Source organism: Salvelinus namaycush, chromosome 31 (genome assembly GCF_016432855.1).
Source record: "Salvelinus namaycush isolate Seneca chromosome 31, SaNama_1.0, whole genome shotgun sequence".
Classification (NCBI taxonomy): Eukaryota; Metazoa; Chordata; class Actinopteri; order Salmoniformes; family Salmonidae; genus Salvelinus; species Salvelinus namaycush.
The window spans coordinates 1,578,054-1,595,858 of NC_052337.1; the positions used below are offsets into that span (position 1 = coordinate 1,578,054).

Consider the following 17,805-nt stretch of genomic DNA (forward strand, 5'->3'; position numbering starts at 1 on the left):
CCTACCAGCCTATTAGATATGAGATGTAGGATACCAGCCTATTAGATATGAGATGTAGGTCTATCAGCCTATTAGATATGAGATGTAGGCCAACAGCCCTATTAGTTATGAAATGTAGGCCTACCAGCCTATTAGTTATGAAATGTAGGTCTATCAGCCTATTAGATATGAGATGTAGGTCTATCAGCCTATTAGATATGAGATGTAGACCTACCAGCCTGTTAGATATGAGATGTAGGTCTATCAGCCTATTAGATATGAGATGTAGGCCTACCAGCCTATTAGATATAGAGACTTAGACCTACCAGCCTATTAGATATGAGATGTGGCTACCAGCTATTAGATATGAGACGTAGGCTACCAGCCTATTAGATATGAGACGTAGGCCTACCAGCCTATTAGATATGAGACGTAGGCCTCCAGCCTATTAGATATGAGACGTAGGTCTACCAGCCTATTAGATATGAGACGTAGACTACCAGCCTATTAGATATGAGACGAGTAGACCTACCAGCCTATTAGATATGAGATGTAGACTACCAGCCTATTAGAATGAGATGTAGGCCTACCAGCCTATTAGATATGAGATGTAGGCCTACCAGCCTATTAGATATGAGATGTAGTCCTACCAGCCTATTAGATATGAGATGTAGTCTACCACCTATTAGTTATGAGATGTAGGCCTACCAGCCGTTAGATATGATATGTAGTCCTACCAGCCTATTAGATATGAGATGTAGGTCTATCAGCCTATTTGATGAGATGTAGTCCTACCAGCCTATTAGATATGAGATGTAGGACCTACCAGCCTTAGTTATGAAATGTAGAACCTACCAGCCTTAGATATGAGATGTAGACCTACCACCTATTAGATGTGAGACTAGACCTACCGCCATTAGATATGAGATGTAGACCTACCAGCCTATTAGATATGAGAGTAGACCTAACAGCCTATTAGATGTGGGCCTACCCGCCTCTAGATATGAGACGTAGGCCTACCAGTCTTAGATATAGCGTAGGCCTACCAGCCTATTAGATATGAGACGTAGGTCTACCAGCCTATTAGATATGAGACGTAGACCTACCAGCCTATTAGATATGAGATGTAGGCCTAACAACCTATTAGATATGAGATGTAGGCCTACCAGCCTATTAGATATGAGACGTAGGCCTACCAGCCTATTAGATATGAGACGTAGACCTACCAGCCTATTAGATATGAGATGTAGGACTACCAGCCTATTAGATATGAGATGTAGGCCTACCAGCCTATTAGATGTGAGATGTAGTCCTACCAGCCTATTAGATATGAGATGTAGGCCTACCAGCCTGTTAGATATGAGATGTAGACCTACCAGCCTATTAGATATGAGATGTAGACCTACTAGCCTATTAGATATGAGATGTAGGCCTACCAGCCTATTAGATATGAGATGTAGGTATATTAGATATGAGATGTAGGCCTAACAGCCTATTAGATATGAGATGTAGTCCTACCAGCCTATTAGATATGAGATGTAGTCCTACCAGCCTATTAGATATGAGACGTAGGCCTACCAGCCTATTAGATATGAGACGTAGGTCTACCAGCCTATTAGATATGAGACGTAGACCTACCAGCCTATTAGATATGAGACGTAGACCTACCAGCCTATTAGATATGAGACGTAGGCCTACCAGCCTATTAGATATGAGACGTAGACCTACCAGCCTATTAGATATGAGATGTAGGACTACCAGCCTATTAGATATGAGATGTAGGCCTACCAGCCTATTAGATATGAGATGTAGTCCTACCAGCCTATTAGATATGAGATGTAGGCCTACCAGCCTGTTAGATATGAGATGTAGGCCTACCAGCCTATTAGATATGAGATGTAGGTCTATTAGATATGAGATGTAGGTCTATTAGATATGAGATGTAGACCTACCAGCCTATTAGATATGCGATGTAGACCTATCAGCCTATTAGATATGAGATGTAGGTCTATCAGCCTATTAGATATGAGATGTAGACCTACCAGCCTATTAGATATGAGTTGTAGGTCTACCAGCCTATTAGATATGAGATGTAGGTCTATCAGCCTATTAGATATGAGATGTAGGCCTACCAGCCTATTAGATATGAGACGTAGGCCTACCAGCCTATTAGATATGAGACGTAGGCCTACCAGCCTATTAGATATGAGACGTAGGTCTACCAGCCTATTAGATATGAGACGTAGACCTACCAGCCTATTAGATATGAGACGTAGACCTACCAGCCTATTAGATATGAGATGTAGACCTACCAGCCTATTAGATATGAGATGTAGGCCTACCAGCCTATTAGATATGAGATGTAGGCCTACCAGCCTATTAGATATGAGATGTAGTCCTACCAGCCTATTAGATATGAGATGTAGTCCTACCAGCCTATTAGATATGAGATGTAGGACTACCAGCCTATTAGATATGAGATGTAGGTCTATCAGCCTATTAGATATGAGATGTAGGCCAACCAGCCTATTAGTTATGAAATGTAGGCCTACCAGCCTATTAGTTATGAAATGTAGGTCTATCAGCCTATTAGATATGAGATGTAGGTCTATCAGCCTATTAGATATGAGATGTAGACCTACCAGCCTGTTAGATATGAGATGTAGGTCTATCAGCCTATTAGATATGAGATGTAGGCCTACCAGCCTATTAGATATGAGACTTAGACCTACCAGCCTATTAGATATGAGATGTGGGCCTACCAGCCTATTAGATATGAGACGTAGGCCTACCAGCCTATTAGATATGAGACGTAGGCCTACCAGCCTATTAGATATGAGACGTAGGCCTACCAGCCTATTAGATATGAGACGTAGGTCTACCAGCCTATTAGATATGAGACGTAGACCTACCAGCCTATTAGATATGAGACGTAGACCTACCAGCCTATTAGATATGAGATGTAGACCTACCAGCCTATTAGATATGAGATGTAGGCCTATCAGCCTATTAGATATGAGATGTAGGCCTACCAGCCTATTAGATATGAGATGTAGTCCTACCAGCCTATTAGATATGAGATGTAGTCCTACCAGCCTATTAGATATGAGATGTAGGACTACCAGCCTATTAGATATGAGATGTAGGTCTATCAGCCTATTAGATATGAGATGTAGGCCAACCAGCCTATTAGTTATGAAATGTAGGCCTACCAGCCTATTAGTTATGAAATGTAGGTCTATCAGCCTATTAGATATGAGACGTAGGCCTACCAGCCTATTAGATATGAGACGTAGGTCTACCAGCCTATTAGATATGAGACGTAGACCTACCAGCCTATTAGATATGAGACGTAGACCTACCAGCCTATTAGATATGAGATGTAGACCTACCAGCCTATTAGATATGAGATGTAGGCCTACCAGCCTATTAGATATGAGATGTAGGCCTACCAGCCTATTAGATATGAGATGTAGTCCTACCAGCCTATTAGATATGAGATGTAGTCCTACCAGCCTATTAGTTATGAGATGTAGGCCTACCAGCCTGTTAGATATGATATGTAGTCCTACCAGCCTATTAGATATGAGATGTAGGTCTATCAGCCTATTAGATATGAGATGTAGTCCTACCAGCCTATTAGATATGAGATGTAGACCTACCAGCCTATTAGTTATGAAATGTAGACCTACCAGCCTATTAGATATGAGATGTAGACCTACCAGCCTATTAGATGTGAGACTTAGACCTACCAGCCTATTAGATATGAGATGTAGACCTACCAGCCTATTAGATATGAGATGTAGACCTACCAGCCTATTAGATGTGGGCCTACCAGCCTATTAGATATGAGACGTAGGCCTACCAGTCTATTAGATATGAGACGTAGGCCTACCAGCCTATTAGATATGAGACGTAGGTCTACCAGCCTATTAGATATGAGACGTAGACCTACCAGCCTATTAGATATGAGATGTAGGCCTAACAGCCTATTAGATATGAGATGTAGGCCTACCAGCCTATTAGATATGAGACGTAGGCCTACCAGCCTATTAGATATGAGACGTAGACCTACCAGCCTATTAGATATGAGATGTAGGACTACCAGCCTATTAGATATGAGATGTAGGCCTACCAGCCTATTAGATATGAGATGTAGTCCTACCAGCCTATTAGATATGAGATGTAGGCCTACCAGCCTGTTAGATATGAGATGTAGACCTACCAGCCTATTAGATATGAGATGTAGACCTACTAGCCTATTAGATATGAGATGTAGGCCTACCATCCTATTAGATATGAGATGTAGGCCTACCAGCCTATTAGATATGAGATGTAGGTATATTAGATATGAGATGTAGGCCTAACAGCCTATTAGATATGAGATGTAGTCCTACCAGCCTATTAGATATGAGATGTAGTCCTACCAGCCTATTAGATATGAGACGTAGGCCTACCAGCCTATTAGATATGAGACGTAGGTCTACCAGCCTATTAGATATGAGACGTAGACCTACCAGCCTATTAGATATGAGACGTAGACCTACCAGCCTATTAGATATGAGACGTAGGCCTACCAGCCTATTAGATATGAGACGTAGACCTACCAGCCTATTAGATATGAGATGTAGGACTACCAGCCTATTAGATATGAGATGTAGGCCTACCAGCCTATTAGATATGAGATGTAGTCCTACCAGCCTATTAGATATGAGATGTAGGCCTACCAGCCTGTTAGATATGAGATGTAGGCCTACCAGCCTATTAGATATGAGATGTAGGTCTATTAGATATGAGATGTAGGTCTATTAGATATGAGATGTAGACCTACCAGACTATTAGATATGCGATGTAGACCTATCAGCCTATTAGATATGAGATGTAGGTCTATCAGCCTATTAGATATGAGATGTAGACCTACCAGCCTATTAGATATGAGATGTAGGTCTACCAGCCTATTAGATATGAGATGTAGGTCTATCAGCCTATTAGATATGAGATGTAGGCCTACCAGCCTATTAGATATGAGATGTAGACCTACCAGCCTATTAGATATGAGATGTGGGCCTACCAGCCTATTAGATATGAGATGTGGGCCTACCAGCCTATTAGATATGAGATGTAGACCTATTAGATATGAGATGTAGTCCTACCAGCCTATTAGATATGAGATGTAGGCCTAACAGGCTATTAGATATGAGATGTAGTCCTACCAGCCTATTAGATATGAGATGTAGGCCTACCAGCCTATTAGATATGAGATGTAGGCCTACCCGCCTATTAGATATGAGATGTAGACCTACCAGCCTATTAGATATGAGATCTAGGCCTACCAGCCTATTAGATGTGAGATGTAGATATATTAGATATGAGATGTAGGCCTAACAGCCTATTAGATATGAGATGTAGACCTACCAGCCTATTAGATATGCGATGTAGGTCTATTAGATATGAGATGTAGGTATATTAGATATGAGATGTAGGCCTACCAGACTATTAGATATGAGATGTAGGTCTACCAGCCTATTAGATATGAGATGTAGACCTATTAGATATGAGATGTAGGCCTACCAGCCTATTAGATATGAGATGTAGGCCTACCAGCCTATTAGATATGAGATGTAGGCCTACCAGACTATTAGATATGAGATGTAGGTCTACCAGCCTATTAGATATGAGATGTAGACCTATTAGATATGAGATGTAGTCCTACCAGCCTATTAGATATGAGATGTAGTCCTACCAGCCTATTAGATATGAGATGTAGTCCTACCAGCCTGTTAGATATGAGATGTAGTCCTACCAGCCTATTAGATATGAGATGTAGGCCTACCAGCCTATTAGATATGAGATGTAGGCCTACCAGCCTATTAGATATGAGATGTAGACCTACCAGCCTATTAGATATGAGATCTAGGCCTACCAGCCTATTAGATGTGAGATGTAGATATATTAGATATGAGATGTAGGCCTAACAGCCTATTAGATATGAGATGTAGACCTACCAGCCTATTAGATATGAGATGTAGACCTACCAGCCTATTAGATATGAGATGTAGACCTACCAGCCTATTAGATGTGAGACTTAGACCTACCAGCCTATTAGATATGAGATGTAGACCTACCAGCCTATTAGATATGAGATGTAGACCTACCAGCCTATTAGATGTGGGCCTACCAGCCTATTAGATATGAGACGTAGGCCTACCAGTCTATTAGATATGAGACGTAGGCCTACCAGCCTATTAGATATGAGACGTAGGTCTACCAGCCTATTAGATATGAGACGTAGACCTACCAGCCTATTAGATATGAGATGTAGGCCTAACAGCCTATTAGATATGAGATGTAGGCCTACCAGCCTATTAGATATGAGACGTAGACCTACCAGCCTATTAGATATGAGATGTAGGCCTAACAGCCTATTAGATATGAGATGTAGGCCTACCAGCCTATTAGATATGAGACGTAGGCCTACCAGCCTATTAGATATGAGACGTAGACCTACCAGCCTATTAGATATGAGATGTAGGACTACCAGCCTATTAGATATGAGATGTAGGCCTACCAGCCTATTAGATATGAGATGTAGTCCTACCAGCCTATTAGATATGAGATGTAGGCCTACCAGCCTGTTAGATATGAGATGTAGACCTACCAGCCTATTAGATATGAGATGTAGGCCTACCAGCCTATTAGATATGAGATGTAGGTATATTAGATATGAGATGTAGGCCTAACAGCCTATTAGATATGCGATGTAGTCCTACCAGCCTATTAGATATGAGATGTAGTCCTACCAGCCTATTAGATATGAGATGTAGGCCTACCAGCCTATTAGATATGAGATGTAGGTATATTAGATATGAGATGTAGAGCTACCAGCCTATTAGATATGAGATGTAGGTATATTAGAAATGAGATGTAGGCCCACCAGCCTATTAGATATGAGATGTAGGACTACCAGCCTATTATATATGAGATGTAGGCCTACCAGCCTATTAGATATGAGATGTAGGTCTATTAGATATGAGATGTAGGTCTATTAGATATGAGATGTAGACCTGCCAGCCTATTAGATATGCGATGTAGGTCTATTAGATATGAGATGTAGGTATATTAGATATGAGATGTAAGCCTAACAGCCTATTAGATGTGAGATGTAGGCCTACCAGACTATTAGATATGAGATGTAGGTCTACCAGCCTATTAGATATGAGATGTAGACCTATTAGATATGAGATGTAGGCCTACCAGCCTATTAGATATGAGATGTAGGCCTACCAGACTATTAGATATGAGATGTAGGTCTACCAGCCTATTAGATATGAGATGTAGACCTATTAGATATGAGATGTAGTCCTACCAGCCTATTAGATATGAGATGTAGTCCTACCAGCCTGTTAGATATGAGATGTAGGCCTACCAGCCTATTAGATATGACATGTAGGCCTACCAGCCTATTAGATATGAGATGTAGACCTACCAGCCTATTAGATATGAGATGTAGGCCTACCAGCCTATTAGATATGAGATGTAGGCCTAACAGCCTATTAGATATGAGATGTAGGCCTAACAGCCTATTAGATATGAGATGTAGTCCTACCAGCCTATTAGATATGAGATGTAGGCCTACCAGCCTATTAGATATGAGATGTAGGCCTACCAGCCTATTAGATATGAGATGTAGACCTACCAGCCTATTAGATATGAGATCTAGGCCTACCAGCCTATTAGATGTGAGATGTAGATATATTAGATATGAGATGTAGGCCTAACAGCCTATTAGATATGAGATGTAGACCTACCAGCCTATTAGATATGAGATGTAGGCCTACCAGCCTATTAGATATGAGATGTAGGTCTATTAGATATGAGATGTAGGTCTATTAGATATGAGATGTAGACCTACCAGCCTATTAGATATGCGATGTAGACCTATCAGCCTATTAGATATGAGATGTAGGTCTATCAGCCTATTAGATATGAGATGTAGGTATATTAGATATGAGATGTAGACCTAACAGCCTGTTAGATATGAGATGTAGGCCTACCAGCCTATTAGATATGAGATGTAGATCTATCAGCCTATTAGATATGAGATGTAGACCTACCAGCCTATTAGATATGAGATGTAGGTCTACCAGCCTATTAGATATGAGATGTAGGTCTATCAGCCTATTAGATATGAGATGTAGGCCTACCAGCCTATTAGATATGAGATGTAGACCTACCAGCCTATTAGATATGAGATGTGGGCCTACCAGCCTATTAGATATGAGATGTGGGCCTACCAGCCTATTAGATATGAGATGTAGACCTATTAGATATGAGATGTAGTCCTACCAGCCTATTAGATATGAGATGTAGGCCTAACAGCCTATTAGATATGAGATGTAGTCCTACCAGCCTATTAGATATGAGATGTAGGCCTACCAGCCTATTAGATATGAGATGTAGGCCTACCCGCCTATTAGATATGAGATGTAGACCTACCAGCCTATTAGATATGAGATCTAGGCCTACCAGCCTATTAGATGTGAGATGTAGATATATTAGATATGAGATGTAGGCCTAACAGCCTATTAGATATGAGATGTAGACCTACCAGCCTATTAGATATGAGATGTAGGCCTACCAGCCTATTAGATATGAGATGTAGGTCTATTAGATATGAGATGTAGGTCTATTAGATATGAGATGTAGACCTACCATCCTATTAGATATGCGATGTAGACCTATCAGCCTATTTGATATGAGATGTAGGTCTATCAGCCTATTAGATATGAGATGTAGGTATATTAGATATGAGATGTAGACCTAACAGCCTGTTAGATATGAGATGTAGGCCTACCAGCCTATTAGATATGAGATGTAGATCTATCAGCCTATTAGATATGAGATGTAGACCTACCAGCCTATTAGATATGAGATGTAGGTCTACCAGCCTATTAGATATGAGATGTAGGTCTATCAGCCTATTAGATATGAGATGTAGGCCTACCAGCCTATTAGATATGAGATGTAGACCTACCAGCCTATTAGATATGAGATGTGGGCCTACCAGCCTATTAGATATGAGATGTGGGCCTACCAGCCTATTAGATATGAGATGTAGACCTATTAGATATGAGATGTAGGCCTACCAGCCTATTAGATATGAGATGTAGACCTATTAGATATGAGATGTAGTCCTACCAGCCTATTAGATATGAGATGTGGGCCTACCAGCCTATTAGATATGAGATGTAGACCTATTAGATATGTGATGTAGGCCTAACAGCCTATTAGATATAAGATGTAGTCCTACCAGCCTATTAGATATGAGATGTATGTCTATCAGCCTATTAGATATGAGATGTAGGCCTACCAGCCTATTAGATATGAGATGTAGGCCTACCAGCCTATTAGATATGAGATATAGGTCTATCAGCATATTAGATATGATATGTAGGTCTATCAGCCTATTAGATGTGAGATGTAGGCCTACCAGCCTATTAGATATGAGATGTAGGCCTACCAGCCTATTAGATATGAGATGTAGGTCTATCAGCATATTAGATATGATATGTAGGTCTATCAGCCTATTAGATGTGAGATGTAGGCCTACCAGCCTATTAGATGTGAGATGTAGGCCTACCAGCCTATTAGATGTGAGATGTAGATATATTAGATATGAGATGTAGGCCTAACAGCCTATTAGATATGAGATGTAGACCTACCAGCCTATTAGATATGAGATGTAGGCCTACCAGCCTATTAGATATGAGATGTAGGTCTATTAGATATGAGATGTAGGTCTATTAGATATGAGATGTAGACCTACCATCCTATTAGATATGCGATGTAGACCTATCAGCCTATTAGATATGAGATGTAGGTCTATCAGCCTATTAGATATGAGATGTAGGTATATTAGATATGAGATGTAGACCTAACAGCCTGTTAGATATGAGATATAGGCCTACCAGCCTATTAGATATGAGATGTAGATCTATCAGCCTATTAGATATGAGATGTAGACCTACCAGCCTATTAGATATGAGATGTAGGTCTACCAGCCTATTAGATATGAGATGTAGGTCTATCAGCCTATTAGATATGAGATGTAGGCCTACCAGCCTATTAGATATGAGATGTAGACCTACCAGCCTATTAGATATGAGATGTGGGCCTACCAGCCTATTAGATATGAGATGTGGGCCTACCAGCCTATTAGATATGAGATGTAGACCTATTAGATATGAGATGTAGGCCTACCAGCCTATTAGATATGAGATGTAGACCTATTAGATATGAGATGTAGTCCTACCAGCCTATTAGATATGAGATGTGGGCCTACCAGCCTATTAGATATGAGATGTAGACCTATTAGATATGCGATGTAGGCCTAACAGCCTATTAGATATGAGATGTAGTCCTACCAGCCTATTAGATATGAGATGTATGTCTATCAGCCTATTAGATATGAGATGTAGGCCTACCAGCCTATTAGATATGAGATGTAGGCCTACCAGCCTATTAGATATGAGATGTAGGTCTATCAGCATATTAGATATGATATGTAGGTCTATCAGCCTATTAGATGTGAGATGTAGGCCTACCAGCCTATTAGATATGAGATGTAGGCCTACCAGCCTATTAGATATGAGATGTAGGTCTATCAGCATATTAGATATGATATGTAGGTCTATCAGCCTATTAGATGTGAGATGTAGGCCTACCAGCCTATTAGATGTGAGATGTAGGCCTACCAGCCTATTAGATATGAGATGTAGGTCTACCAGCCTATTAGATATGAGATGTAGACCTACCAGCCTATTAGATATGAGATCTAGGCCTACCAGCCTATTAGATGTGAGATGTAGATATATTAGATATGAGATGTAGGCCTAACAGCCTATTAGATATGAGATGTAGACCTACCAGCCTATTAGATATGAGATGTAGGCCTACCAGCCTATTAGATATGAGATGTAGGTCTATTAGATATGAGATGTAGGTCTATTAGATATGAGATGTAGACCTACCAGCCTATTAGATATGCGATGTAGACCTATCAGCCTATTAGATATGAGATGTAGGTCTATCAGCCTATTAGATATGAGATGTAGGTATATTAGATATGAGATGTAGACCTAACAGCCTGTTAGATATGAGATGTAGGCCTACCAGCCTATTAGATATGAGATGTAGATCTATCAGCCTATTAGATATGAGATGTAGACCTACCAGCCTATTAGATATGAGATGTAGGTCTACCAGCCTATTAGATATGAGATGTAGGTCTATCAGCCTATTAGATATGAGATGTAGGCCTACCAGCCTATTAGATATGAGATGTAGACCTACCAGCCTATTAGATATGAGATGTGGGCCTACCAGCCTATTAGATATGAGATGTAGGCCTACCAGCCTATTAGATATGCGATGTAGACCTATTAGATATGAGATGTAGTCCTACCAGCCTATTAGATATGAGATGTAGACCTATTAGATATGAGACGTAGTCCTACCAGCCTATTAGATATGAGATGTGGGCCTACCAGCCTATTAGATATGAGATGTAGACCTATTAGATATGCGATGTAGGCCTAACAGCCTATTAGATATGAGATGTAGTCCTACCAGCCTATTAGATATGAGATGTATGTCTATCAGCCTATTAGATATGAGATGTAGGCCTACCAGCCTATTAGATATGAGATGTAGGCCTACCAGCCTATTAGATATGAGATGTAGGTCTATCAGCATATTAGATATGATATGTAGGTCTATCAGCCTATTAGATGTGAGATGTAGGCCTACTAGCCTATTAGATATGAGATGTAAGCCTACCAGCCTATTAGATATGAGATGTAGGTCTATCAGCATATTAGATATGATATGTAGGTCTATCAGCCTATTAGATGTGAGATGTAGGCCTACCAGCCTATTAGATGTGAGATGTAGGCCTACCAGCCTATTAGATATGAGATGTAGGTCTACCAGCCTATTAGATATGAGATGTAGGCCTACCAGCCTACTAGATTATGTTTTTTTTACAAAGCCATTTATAGTCAGCATTCATTGGCTTTTTTACCAGTTTCACAGGTTTGTCCCTTGAAGCCAGGTGGACAGATACACTCTCCTGTCTCATCATGACAGACCCCTCCGTTGGAGCACCGAGGACAGCTGTGTTCACAGCTGGGACCCCACAGGCCAGGCTTGCATTCTAGGATTGAAACAGAGCACTCGTTAGAAAGCAATTCTCTGGGCTGAAAATAATCCTGGACCAAAATGGGTTGGATTGCAATGGACTCCATTTAATTGGGTTGAGACAATTATAATTGGTCAATTGAATTTCCAGCGTAGGTAACAGATAAAAGTTTGACACAAAACTGACGAGGGAAAAACCAGGGTGTTTTGAAAGAATAAGGAACATTGTGTAGTAGTATTCCACGCCAATAGTATTGTGTAGTACTCCAATAGTATTGTGTAGAAGTAGAACTGCAGTAGTATTCTGTAGTGGGTTGCAGTAATTGTTTTATTTTACTAGGCGAGCCAGTTAGGAACAAATTCTTATTTTCAATGACGGCCTAGGAACAGTTGGTTAACTGCCTTGTTCAGGGGCAGAAGGTAGTACTTTTACACAATGTCAGGTACAAAGGTTTGTCAGCTCAGTGATTTGAACCTGGAACCTTTCGGTTACTAGTCCAATGCTCTAACATTTACATTACATTTTAGTCATTTAGCAGACGCTCTTATCCAGAGCGACTTACAGTAGAGTGCATACATTTTTTTTATTACATTTTACATACTGAGACAAGGATATCCCTACCGGCCAAACCCTCCCTAACCCGGACGACGCTATACCAATTGTGCGTCGCCCCACGGACCTCCCGGTTGCGGCCGGCTGCGACAGAGCCTGGGCACGAACCCAGCCCAGCCTGGGCGCGAACCCAGAGACTCTGGTGGCGCAGCTAGCACTGCGATGCAGTGCCCTAGACCACTGCGCCACCCGGGAGGCTAACCACTAGGCTACGCTGCCGATGGGTTGCATTACAATAGTATTTGGTGGTATTGGGTAGTATTGTGTAAAAGTACTAACTTCTGACGATGAGCCTAGTGATGGGGTTGTATTACAGTAGTATTGGGTAGTATTGTGCAGTACTAACTTCTGACGATGAGCCTGGTGATGGCTGATGTGGACTTGGCTCCAGCGATGGACCTGGCTGTGTAGAGACCTGCGTCTGAAGACGCCACTCCTTGGACGGTGTACACCAGGATGTCTGGGATCTCATTCTTAGGTACTGAGTGAATGAAGGAGCCTGGGAGAGACAAGAGGTTTCACATTACATTTACAGTTAGGTTATATGGGAAGTGACCTTATTTACTGTAAGGGTTACATGGAGAAAATTTGACCTCTCTGAAATTAAAATGAATGGCCCTCCCTTCAGCTAAATATATTTTACCTAAACCGTCCCTGAACGCTTGAAAAAACAAAACAAGTGACCCTCCCCTATACCCCAAATAATAATTAAAACAAAGTGGATAGCAGAGAACATGTCTATCGTTTACGCCCTTCACTAACATGGAGGTAGGCTATTTCATATTTAAAGTGCAAGGTGGGTGGAGGAATTGACGACAAAAATCTATGGATATAGCAGCCTATAGCCTAATGTAGTCTGTCAAACAGGAAGGACTACCTCTTATTTTTTAAATAGGAAGACATAGGCTCCAACACAAAGTCCTCTTGTTGTTAGTAAAGTAATTAAAATGAAGACGGTTTAAATTAATTATGCTGAATCTTTACAACTGTCCATTTCTGATTGGTTGTGCTGCTGCTGCTTCAAGTTTCAGCACCACAATGTAAGTTACTCGAATCTCTGATAAATACATCATGGTCAAGAAACCTATTGTTTTTTTAACAACAATCTGTTATAGTAGTTGCAAGCGATCACAGTTGACCTCCAGTCCTCTTTCTCATCTTCGTGCTCTTCTCAAACTGAACAGAACATAGGCTTTTGGCAATTTTTGGTGGGGATATTTTCTAAATAAACCTTTGACTCTCCTGCTGAACTGCCACTGTCGGCCTACACAGTACAGTATTAGTTAGGCAAAAGGTTTTCGTCAGCAAGAGCAGAGCCCGGTGCTCAGGGTTGGAATATCCATTGCGGTGTGTAATTCAGTCTAGTTTTATTTACACCATCCCTACAGCTATCTTAGAAATACATTTTTGCTCTGTGCTTCTCCCAGCATGCACTTCATAACCTATAGCCTGTGAATCATTTGATTGAGACCACACTAAATAACCTATAGGCGCACTTGATTGTGCGTGCCCAGCGGAGAAGGTGAAGGGCAGCATCTGCCACACATTGATACATAGGACTAAAAGGCAACAAATTATAAAACACTGAGAAATATAGAAATTTCATCAATTACAAATCCGATGACCCTCCCCTTGACTGAAATTGAAAAAGCATGACCCTCCACCATTTTCTTCCAGGTATTCATTCTGTGACTGTCGATCCATCCCTTAGCAGACACTCAGACACTCTGATCTTAGCATTCAGCTAAGGTTGATAACAAACTACATGCTGATCATCAGTGTTAAACACGAGGGGCGGAATATTGTTGACCAATCAATCTAATGTATTTATAAAGCCCTTTTTTTTACATCAGCCGATGTCACAACGTGCTGTACAGAAACCCAGGAAGAAACCTAGAGAGGAACCAGGCTCTGAGGGGTGGCCAGTCCTCTTCTGGCTGTGCCGGGTGGAGATTATAACAGAACATGGCCAAGATGTTTAAATGTTCATAAATGACCAGCAGGATCAGATAATAATAATCACAGTGGTTGTCGAGGGACCAGGGGCCATATATATCAAGCCTCTCAGAGTAGGAGTGCTGATCACAGATCAGTTTAGCATTTTACATCACAATGTATAAGATTACATGGAGAGGGGGGACCTGATCCTATATCAGCACTTCTACACTGAGACATTTGATACATACGGAGGCCAAAATGCATCCAAACCCAACTACTCCTTAATCTGCATTGAGCTCCTGTCAGAAGGACTGCAATGTGGTTTAGACAGGTTAAGAATAGCATGAAGGACTGCAATGTGGTTTAGACAGGTTAAGAATAGCATGAAGGACTGCAATGTGGTGTAGACAGGTTAAGAATAGCATCAAGGACTGCAATGTGGTGTAGACAGGTTAAGAATAGCATATACACAATATGGGCATAAAAAAAATATTTAAAAACCTACCAGAAAACAATATACAATACACGTACACTCACTAGCCAGTTTATTATGTACACCACCCCATTCACGACAATGGATCGTTCCTGCAGACAGTGAGTCACGTGGCCGTGGCTGTCTATGTAAAGCAGGCAGACAGGCATCGAGGCATTCAGTTACTGTTTCATTGAATGTTAGAATGGGCAAAACGAGTGACCTAAGCGGCTTTGAGCGTGGTATGAGCGTCGGTGCCAGGATCGCCAGATCCAGTATCTCAGAAATGGCCGCCCTCCTGGGCTTTTCACGCATAACACGTGTCCCCCAACTGGCGGCCTGCTAGCCCAATTTGGCACACGGGTGGTTTTATTTGGCCCCCCAAGTTTTTGGGGCAATTTTTTTTTAAATATATACAGTACCAGCTTGAAAACACCTACTCATTCCAGTGGTTTATTTTTGACTATTTTCTACATTGTAGAAAAATAGTGAAGACATCAAAACTATGAAATAACACATACAGAATCATGTAGTAAGCAAAAAAACCTATCAAAATATATTTTAGATTTGAGATCCTTCAAAGTAGCCACCCTTTGCCTTGATGACAGCTTTACAGAGAGATATCAGCAACCATGACAATACAAATGAAACAAAACACATTGTTATGTAAACAAACAAGCAAAAAACTGATGTAACTATTTACATACTGTAAGACTTACCATTCTTATAGATGACTGCGTCCTCTGCGAACACTTTCCTGCGAGTGAAACAGATGTTGACATCTTCTCCTATACTGGCTGTGATGGTTAGCGACTTTGGTAGGAATGCAGCTGGGGAGGCAAACACAAACACAACTTTACTCTCAGTGGTGGGTAGATAACTTTACTCTCAGTGGTGGGTAGATAACTTTACTCTCAGTGGTGGGTAGACAACATTACTCTCAGTGGTGGGTAGACAACATTACTCTCAGTGGTGGGTAGACAACATTACTCTCAGTGGTGGGGTAGACAACTTTACTCTCAGTGGTGGGTAGATAACTTTACTCTCAGTGGTGGGTAGACAACTTTACTCTCAGTGGTGGGTAGATAACTTTACTCTCAGTGGTGGGGTAGACAACTTTCCTCTCAGTGGTGGGTAGACAACTTTACTCTCAGTGGTGGGTAGACAACTTTACTCTCAGTGGTGGGGTAGACAACTTTACTCTCAGTGGTGGGTAGACAACATTACTCTCAGTGGTGGGTAGACAACTTTACTCTCAGTGGTGGGTAGAGAACTTTACTCTCAGTGGTGGGTAGACAACTTTACTCTCAGTGGTGGGTGGAGAACTTTACTCTCAGTGGTGGGTAGACAACTTTACTCTCAGTGGTGGGTAGATAACTTTACTCTCAGTGGTGGGGTAGACAACTTTCCTCTCAGTGGTGGGTAGACAACTTTACTCTCAGTGGTGGGTAGATAACTTTACTCTCAGTGGTGGGTAGACAACTTTACTCTCAGTGGTGGGTAGATAACTTTACTCTCAGTGGTGGGTAGATAACTTTACTCTCAGTGGTGGGTAGACAACGTTACTCTCAGTGGTGGGTAGACAACTTTACTCTCAGTGGTGGGTAGACAACTTTACTCTCAGTGGTGGGTAGATAACTTTACTCTCAGTGGTGGGGTAGACAACTTTCCTCTCAGTGGTGGGTAGACAACTTTACTCTCAGTGGTGGGTAGCAGAAACTAGACAGGCACAAGGTGAATGGGGGCACAGTTTTGCAGTGACTTTACAGTGTGACTTAGGGTCCAGTAAGGAAGGCAAACACTTTGACTGGAAGTCAAATCCAATGTTCACCTTCCAGCAACCAACTCCCCTTTCTGTCTGTCTGTCGGGTTGGCATTGTTCGTGTTTCATTAGGTAGTTAGAATAACAGTATTTATCCTCATTATCTATGGGTTGTTAATGTTTCATTTAGTAGCATCTTGCAATGACAGTAGTGTGCACCCTGTGTGTGCTCTCATAAACACAACCATACACCACACAGGGACCCAAACAGTGGTCTCCTAGCAACAACCATACACCACACAGGGACCCAAACAGTGGTCTCCTAGCAACAACCATACACCACACAGGGACCCAAACAGTGGTCTCCTAGCAACAACCATACACCACACAGGGACCCAAACAGTGGTCTCCTAGCAACAACCATACACCACACAGGGACCCAAACAGGGGTCTCCTAGCAACAACCATACACCACACAGGGACCCAAACAGTGGTCTCCTAGCAACAACCATACACCACACAGGGACCCAAACAGTGGTCTCCTAGCAACAACCATACACCACACAGGGACCCAAACAGTGGTCTCCTAGCAACAACCATACACCACACAGGGACCCAAACAGTGGTCTCCTAGCAACAACCATACACCACACAGGGACCCAAACAGTGGTCTCCTAGCAACAACCATACACCACACAGGGACCCAAACAGTGGTCTCCTAGCAACAACCATACACCACACAGGGACCCAAACAGTGGTCTCCTAGCAACAACCATACACCACACAGGGACCCAAACAGTGGTCTCCTAGCAACAACCATACACCACACAGGGACCCAAACAG

The 17,805-nt window shown here is 41.6% G+C and overlaps 1 protein-coding gene across 1 annotated transcript in view; it reads right to left on the reverse strand.

The window, feature by feature from the left end:
* LOC120026142 (tyrosine-protein kinase receptor Tie-2-like) overlaps positions 1–17,805 on the reverse strand; it is a 91,188-nt gene that overhangs the window by 45,524 nt on the left and 27,859 nt on the right. Inside the window, exons 4-6 of the mRNA XM_038970963.1 lie at positions 15,920–16,030; positions 13,137–13,289; positions 12,062–12,193 (exon numbers count right to left, since the gene is read on the reverse strand). Of these exons, the coding sequence (XP_038826891.1) occupies positions 12,062–12,193; positions 13,137–13,289; positions 15,920–16,030 (396 nt within the window). The remainder of the gene's footprint in view (positions 1–12,061; positions 12,194–13,136; positions 13,290–15,919; positions 16,031–17,805) is intronic.